The sequence below is a fragment of the Suricata suricatta genome, chromosome 14, assembly GCF_006229205.1.
Source record: "Suricata suricatta isolate VVHF042 chromosome 14, meerkat_22Aug2017_6uvM2_HiC, whole genome shotgun sequence".
Taxonomy (NCBI): domain Eukaryota; kingdom Metazoa; phylum Chordata; class Mammalia; order Carnivora; family Herpestidae; genus Suricata; species Suricata suricatta.
Window position 1 is genome coordinate 26,510,801 of NC_043713.1, and position 7,943 is coordinate 26,518,743.

The window sequence follows — 7,943 nt, forward strand, 5'->3', positions numbered from 1 at the left end:
GAGATCTCTTCCCAACTATCCTGTAGGTTCCTTGAGGGCTGTGTCACATACACCTGCCCTGTAATGGTACCTACCACTGAGAAGAATCAACCCTTTCTCTTTTTATAAGTTAGAACATGATTTTCGTCATAGTAATACAGGTACTAGTTAACAAGATACGTATTTTTAAAAAGCAGTAGTTCCCTTCACCTTACCATCTCCCTTCTTCAGAGGGAACAATTACTTTCACTTTTCATCTGAAATTTATCTCCATATTTTTAACAACTTGCTTACCAATTTATTATTTGATTCATAGACATAAACTCTTGACTTCTACAGCAAAAGAGGAAGGGTTAGCTCTTTTAACACACGAGTGTGAGTGTGTGTGTACATACACAATTCCACTCCTTCCAGCATTCAGTAAAATTAAGTAAGTGTTCAATTTTTTACATTATTAAACTATGTAAATATTATTTGCCACTGAGACACCGACTGTATGATGATTACATTTCAATTTCTGTACAACTCTTTGTTTTTTCTGGAGTTATAATAGCCTCAGTTTTCATTTGTATACTTTTCTATATACCTTTCTGTATTTCTGTATACCGACCTATCTGTATTAGTGTACTAGAGCTGCCATAGGAGAAAAAAAAATACCACAGACTAGATGGCTTAAACAATAGAAATTTACTTTCTCACAGTTCCAGAGGCCTGATGTCCACAATCAGGGTGTCAGCAGGTCAGATTTCTTCTGAGGCCTTTTCTTTGCCTTGCAAATAGCTGCCTTCTTGCTGCATGTTCACATGGTCTTTCCTTTGGGTATTTGTATGTCTGTATCCTAATCTCTTCCTTTTATAAAGATACCAATCATATTGGATTAGGGCCTCACTTAAATGGCCACAATTTAACTTAATTTTCTCTTTAAAGATCCTATCTCTAAATCACAATCTGAGATACTAGGGGCTGGGGTCTGAGACAATTTTCCCACATTATCATTTTATCTCTATCTAAAATTCTTTTCATAATTCTGTTTCCTCTCTACCTCCTTCTGCTCACTCCTTCCCCCCAAGACATCCCTTTAGGAACCTCTGTCCTGCTCTCTAGACTGCCGTGAAGCTGTCTTTCTGGGACTTCCTTTTGCCCATCTTTTTGGAAATTCTTTTCTTTTTTGATTTCCTGTTTCCTGGACTTCATGTCTTCCTCTTCCTTGGTTTCTTCCTTCTTTTCATTTTTACTGAATAGCTTCCTGAGAAAATGTGCATGGAAGAGAAAATTTGAGACCTCGCATGTCTGGAAATGTCTCACAATTGATCAGGAATCTGGTTCGTCATAGAATTCTGAGTTAGAACTCATTTTCCCTTAAAGTTTAGAAGGAATCATTCTGCCATCTTCTAACTCCTAGTGTTGCGGTTCAGAAGTCTGATGCCATTCTGTTAGCCAACCCTTCAGGGTTTTTTCTCTCTTGAAATTTGTAGGGTCCTGTATTTATATCTGGCATTCTGAAATTTCATGATGTCCTCACTGCCTTTTGTGATTGCAGTTTCATCCATTAGTCTCGAATCATCACAGGCTCCTTCTAGAAGCATTTTTCAATAATTAGACTTTTTTGGATGTTTCTTTAACAATTTCTAACTCTCTATCCTCTGTTTTCTTGGTAAGATGTTGAAATTTCTCTATCTTTCTTACCTCTCTATCATTTGTTATTTGTTCTTGAGAAATTTCCTCTTCTGATCTTATGAGCTGTCCTTGACTTTACCCTTGCTATGGAATATTTTATTACAGCTACTACATGTTAATTTCCAATAGCTGGTTCTTACTCTCTGAATGGTTATTTTTATCCATCATAGTTTTGTGTGATTCTGGCTGCCTGTTCCTCTAGGATCTGACAGAGGGAATGAGGTCGTAGATTCTGCCCATTCAATATGCCAGCTTTTGCTGAATCCTCCCCGCCCCCATTGTGTATACGCTTGCCTGCCCTCACTCCCAGCTGATCCTGGTATCTCTGGTTCAACTTCTTTAGGCTCTCAGCCAACCCTCTTATATTCTGCCCCAAATGTCTCATAATTCTATAGTAATGGGAGATCCTCCATCTTGTTGAAAATAATAGTCTTACCTTGAAAATAAAAATCACGATATCATCTCATGGCATTGCTGAGAGGGCAAGTCTTGCACTAGTCACTGAAAGAGCTATGGTACCCTGTTCTGGAAGACATTTCACTCATCGTCAGGAAGTGCCCTCTAGTGGTGCATACCTGTAACACATCTCCACCCTTTAGCTGCTTGCTAATGTATTACTTCAAAATACAGACAACTCTCCCTGTGTGTAGATGTATCTGTTGATATCATCTGAAAGGTGCATATATTTAAATGAAAATTATAATTTTGGGGGTCCCTGGCTGGCTCAGTTGGTAGAGCATGCGACTCTTGATCTCGGGGTCATGGGTTCAAATCCCATGTTAATATATATTATAAAAAAAAAAAAAGAAAGAAAATTCTAACTTCAGTCCCTTGTCCTTCACTGAACATAAGGAAAAGAGGCAAGCACACAGCCTTTCCTTCTCTCTGCTCCATGGTGTCTGCCCAGGGGTAGCCACACATCAGAGAGTGCTCACTGGTGTATTAACTACTCCTCATTCCTGGCTTCAGAAGTCACATGTGGTGCTGTGGATGACTGGGCTCTGAAGTCTGACCGCCTGAGTTTGCCATTTCTGCCACCTACTCAATTCCTCTAAGCCTCAGTTTCCCAGCCTGCATCGTGATAGTCCTCACGATGCTGAGGAGAGGGTTGGATGAGATTGTGCCCATGAAGCATGGGAAAGGTCAGGAATGTTTGTCTTGCTGCTATCACTGCTATTAGTAATATTACCGGACATCCTGTTTCTTCCCCCATGTGCCCACCCAGTGGTCCATTATGAGGTTGAGATTTGGACAGGGGATGTGGGCGGCGCAGGCACCACTGCCCGAGTCTACGTGCAGATTTACGGCGAGGACGGCAAGACAGAAGTGCTCTTCCTCTCTAGCCACTCGAAAGTTTTTGAGCGGGCATCCAAGGACACGTTCCAGGTGTGTGTGGGTAAGGCGGTGGGGGTGCCCACAGAGGGCCAGTGGATGCCCCAGAGTGAAGGGATTGGACTAGATCAGTGGTTCTCATCTCTGGCCTCTTAAACTCACCTGGAGAGCCTTAAGAAAAAAAAAAAGGGAAGGGGGCTGCCTGGGCCACATCAGGATCAGTTAAGACAGAACCTCCATGGTGGGATGTGTTTTCGGGGTATGTTTCTAAAAGTTCTGCCGGGAGACTAACATGCTGCCAGTTCCGAGAACCACTGGAGTATATGATTCTAATTTGACAAATATGGCATGAAGCCCCTGGTTACTGCATCCACTGCCAGCTTGTGATCCTGCAGCTCTCTCCGCCTGTGGGCAGGGCCACGCTTCGAAGCAGGATCTGGGGAGGAGCCTCCTGGCTGCATTCTGGATGCCCCAGGAGTCTGCACTTCCCTTTGAGTAGAGAAGTAGAGATGGGAATGTGAGCGTGTTGTTGGCAGGGGAGGAGAATGTGGGTGTGATGCCCCATGGGGGCCACATGAATGTTTCCTATGGGATGCTAGTGCACGTGAGTGTATGTGAGAGACAGAGTCTGAGTGTGTGTAAGCAGATATGTGTGTGCAGGGAGCATATTCATGCTGGATGCTCTATGTGTGTGTGTGGGGGGGGGGTGCCTCAGGTCTCTTGGCCCTCGGCAGAGTCCTACCCCAGGGCCCAGCAGGGCCTGGCTGAGCTGGGCCAGGGCATACGGAATGTTAGCGCTGGAGGGAGCCTCGCTGAGGCCAACCCCCCATGACCCTGCTGAGGAGGTAGAGGACCTAGCATTTCACCTCTCTGAGCCTCGATCCTTCCTCAGTTCAAACCTAGCCTTAGAGTGCCGCCCTGGCCTGCTTTGAAGTCCTTAGAAGAATCCAAACAGTCAAGGTCAGGGAGCGTACTCAGGAAATTGTGACCAGTTGTGGCGATGTGACAGAGCAGGGCATCTTCCAGTGCCAGCATGCTATGTGGCTGGCATGGTGTTGGATGCAGTCATGGATCCTATTGGGTGCTGGGAAGACAGGTGTGGGAATAGGGGACAGTAAGCAGGCCTAGCTGGAGAGGTTGATGGCGGGGATGACTTGTGAAATGCTGAGGAGACCTAATGTGCTGAAGAATGAACTTACCAGGCCCAGAGCCCATCCCCTAAGGAGCTGAGAAGAAAACAAATGCCTCTTCTTCAGGGCTTCTGGGCTCCCATTTTGCCTGATAATTTTCTCAGAAAGGTGGTTTTGGCTACATTGTGGCTTCATGAACAGTCAGATGACCTGAGTTCTCCTCTAGGCCTGGACTTGAGTCATGGGGCATTAAGGAACTCAGGTCCCCAGTCACCAGGACACATGTGGGAAGATTGGTGGCACCAGGCTTTGAAAAGTGTCAGACACCCAGAAGGGGCCCATCAGAATGGGGAACAGAGTGGGCCCTCCCCTGAGCTCTGCGGGAACTAGACCTCACTGCAAGGTGAGACTTAGAACAGAGTAGCAGACCTGATCCCCTGAAGAAAAGCTAAATCCATCCACACTGCACCAGACCCCGGGCCGGAGAGAAGCAAGAAAGAACAGTCCCTGTCTTAAGTAATTCCCCGTTCAAGTGGGCAGGGAGCAGCTCACGTGGGCATCGGGGACAGACAGGAACCACGGCCAAGGTCTGAGCCCCCTCTGCACTGTCAAGGAAAGAAGAGGCCATGTGCTGGGGAAGGGGCCTGGGGTCTCTGGTGACATGGGGGGGGGCTGGGTGTTTTTTGAAAAATAACACTTTTTTTTCTGACTTACTACAAAAGTTGTATATGATTCATCCTGAAAAAAAACTTTGGAAAGAGAATGCAGAAAAGCACAAAATGAAAAGGAAAGTAGTAATAAAGTTCAGGAAATGGAAAAGATGGGATTTCCTTGGAGGTAGAGGAAGGAGTAAAGGTGTTGGGGGGCGTGCATGAACAGAGGTGTGGAACCAGGAGTCACAGGCATGAGTGTGACGTGCATGTGTGTGTGCGCGTGCACATGTGGATGTGGGGTGGGGGAGAAAGGAGAGAGGGAGACTGTCCTGACCATGATGGGGGTCAGAAGGAAGGAAGTGTGGGTGGAGGGTGGGGGCTGCAAGGCCAGCCAAGCGAGCAGGCTGAGACGGGGAGCTGGTGGAAGCTTCGAGCTGGAGGCCCTAGGCCTCCCCATTGCGGCTCCGCACACAGGCCTGTGCCTGGCTCCGCAGGGGAGGCAGGGAGGAGGCCAGCCCCCCCCCCAACCACTGCCCTGCGCTTTGCACAGCTGGAGGCAGCGGACGTGGGTGAGGTCTTCAAGATCCGGCTGGGGCACACGGGCGAAGGCTTCGGACCCAGCTGGTTTGTGGACACGCTGTGGCTGCGGCACCTGGTGGTGCGGGAGGTGGAGCTCACGCCCGAGGAGGAGGCCCGGAAGAAGAAGGAGAAGGACAGGCTGCGGCAGCTGCTCAAGAAGGAGCGGCTGAAGGCCAAGCTGCAGAGGAAGAAGAAGAAGAAGAAGGGTAGCGACGAGGAGGACGAGGGGGAGGAGGAGGAGGAGTCCTCATCGGAGGAGTCCTCGTCTGAAGAGGAGGAGGAGGAGACCGAGGAGGAGGAGGAAGAGGAGGAGTTTGGGCCGGGGATGCAGGAGGTGATTGAGGAGTACAAGTTCGAAGCCCACCGCTGGCTGGCCCGGGGCAAGGAGGACAATGAACTTGTCGTGGAGCTGGTGCCGGCAGGCCGGCCGGGTCCTGAGCGTAAGCCTGAGGAGGGGTCTGCCAGTCCGCTGAAGCGGGACCGGTGAAGGGGGGAGTCCAGCTCTCCGGTCCCGTGGCAGCCCCGTAGCGGGGCACCCGTCATGGTTCCCAAATAGGTCTCCAGACCTGACGGGCCTCTGTCTGGGGTTAGCTCTGCCCTCGTCCTGCGGCTCTCAGGGGAAGCCTGGATCTAGCTCACAATGACCGAAAGAGGGCGGCCAAGGGCATTTTCCCTTGACTCTCAGGCTCTTGGGTTTCCTGGCAAAGCGGAGTCTTGAGCAGTGGGGAGGGATAGGTTTAGTTCCAGATTAGCGGATGAATCTGCAGGTCCTTCCGCTCCCACAAGCTGTCTGGATCCGAGAGGCTGAGCGTCAGGTCCCCCCCGAGGCCTGGGTGTCCTCAATGCCACATTCTTCTCTGTCCCCAGCCAACACCTATGAGGTCCAGGTCATCACAGGGAACGTGCCCAAAGCTGGCACCGATGCCAACGTCTACCTGACCATCTACGGGGAGGAGTACGGGGACACAGGCGAGCGGCCCCTGAAGAGGTCGGACAAGTTCAACAAGTTTGAGCAGGGACAGGTAGAGTGGGGGCTCTCTGGCCCTGGCACGGGGGGATGGAGACTGCTGGTTTCCGAGGCCGGGCCCCCACCAGCACCATGTCCAGCAGAGGGCTTTGTTGAGTCCACCCAGATGTAATGGAGGCTGTTCCTCTGTGGTGGGGGACCTAAGATAGGCCTGGGGAGGGGAGCACCACGAAGCCCACAGGAACTAACCAGAGACATTACAGGTAGCAGGGGCTCAGGTGCCAAGTGGGTGGAGCAGAGGTTCAAGGAGGAAGTGCCCGTGGCACTGTGGAGAAAACAGTATAGGAAGGAGAGATGTTCACTGGGTCATGGCAGGTGAGTGTGGATGGATGTCTGAGATTGACCATGAGAGGTGTTCTCCGAGGGCAGGACCGGGGGACAGAGAAGTGGGGTGGAAATCTGGAAGGCCCAGCCCAAAGACAAGGAGTCTTTTTGTTCTGCTGTGTTAACACTGAGGGGTGGGAGCTGCCCCTGGGAAGCTTGATGAGCCTAATTAGCGGGGGTGGGGCATGGGAGCCTTGAAAGAAGGCTGAGTTCTGGTCCCACTCCAACAGGAGCCACGAGCGTTGAAAAATGCACACACACCCCTCTTCCAGGTATGATGGGAAAAGTGTGAAAAATCCAGCTGTCCTTTGTCCTTCAAGATTTTACAGTATCCTGTCTGGACAACTATTCCCCGCTCACCTTTCTCATTCCTGCTCCTGACCCCAAAGCCACATTCCCTCCTCCACACAGAGAAAGCAAACCCATGAAAGTACTTCTGGGCCCCTCTGATTTGTTTCAGAGGCTGCCCGCTTTTTCTTTCAACACTTCCTTGCCATGACTTGAGGTTTAGGGTTTATTTCCATAGCCACTATGATCCTGGATTAGAAAACTGTTAGAGAGGACGTAACTGGTACAGTGGATGAGATTTGAACACGGCTTGTATGTTCAAATAATAGTGTTGTGTCGATGTTTATTTCCTAAGTTTGGTGATTGTCCTCTGATTATGCAAGAATCACCTGTTCTTAGGAAAGCTATGATGAGGCATTCGGAGGTGAAGAATCATGGTATCTGCCATTTACTTTTAAATGTTTCAGAAAAAATAGCAAAAGAGAGAGAGAAAGGGAAAGCAAATGTTGCAAAATGCAGATGAAGGGCATACAAAATTTTGTTGTATTGTTTCTGCAAATTTTCTGTAGACTTGAATGTTTTTCAGTATAAAGCGTTTAAGAAGGTATAGCCAAGAGGAATCCCATTCACTTGTCAGGCCCTGCTGTGCATATGTGTACCCTTGTGCCACGCACTGTCTTCTCCCTACGTGGTGAGGGAGCACGAGGCTCCTGTTTCTCCAAGTCACTCTGGATTTACACTTTGAATTCTGTACACCACCTTGGATTTGCACTTTGGCTCATCCCAGGTGCTTAGTCAGAAGGCGTGGCTGAAGGGGCTTATGCACACACATGCACACATCACACAGGGTTTCAGCGCACACGTGACAACAGGCCCTCCACATACACACACACCGCCCCCCCCCCCCCCCCCCCCCCCCCCCCCCCCCCCCCCCCCCCCCCCCCCCCCCCCCCC

At 49.6% G+C, this 7,943-nt stretch overlaps 2 protein-coding genes across 3 annotated transcripts in view; both read left to right on the plus strand.

The window, feature by feature from the left end:
• LOC115277390 (lipoxygenase homology domain-containing protein 1-like) overlaps window positions 1-6,028 on the plus strand; it is a 29,608-nt gene extending 23,580 nt beyond the window's left edge. Inside the window, exons 11-13 of the mRNA XM_029921556.1 lie at window positions 2,882-3,042; window positions 5,322-5,614; window positions 5,968-6,028. Coding sequence (XP_029777416.1) covers window positions 2,882-3,042; window positions 5,322-5,614; window positions 5,968-6,028 — 515 coding nt within the window. The remainder of the gene's footprint in view (window positions 1-2,881; window positions 3,043-5,321; window positions 5,615-5,967) is intronic.
• A 68-nt stretch (window positions 6,029-6,096) lies between these two features.
• The window catches only part of LOC115278315 (lipoxygenase homology domain-containing protein 1), a 69,608-nt gene continuing 67,761 nt past the window's right edge, over window positions 6,097-7,943 (plus strand). Inside the window, exon 1 of one of the 2 annotated variants that reach the window (XM_029922757.1) lies at window positions 6,097-6,372. In XM_029922757.1, the coding sequence (XP_029778617.1) occupies window positions 6,106-6,372 (267 nt within the window). In that variant the 5' untranslated portion in view covers window positions 6,097-6,105. The remainder of the gene's footprint in view (window positions 6,373-7,943) is intronic. The other variant, XM_029922758.1, reaches the window with a different exon arrangement.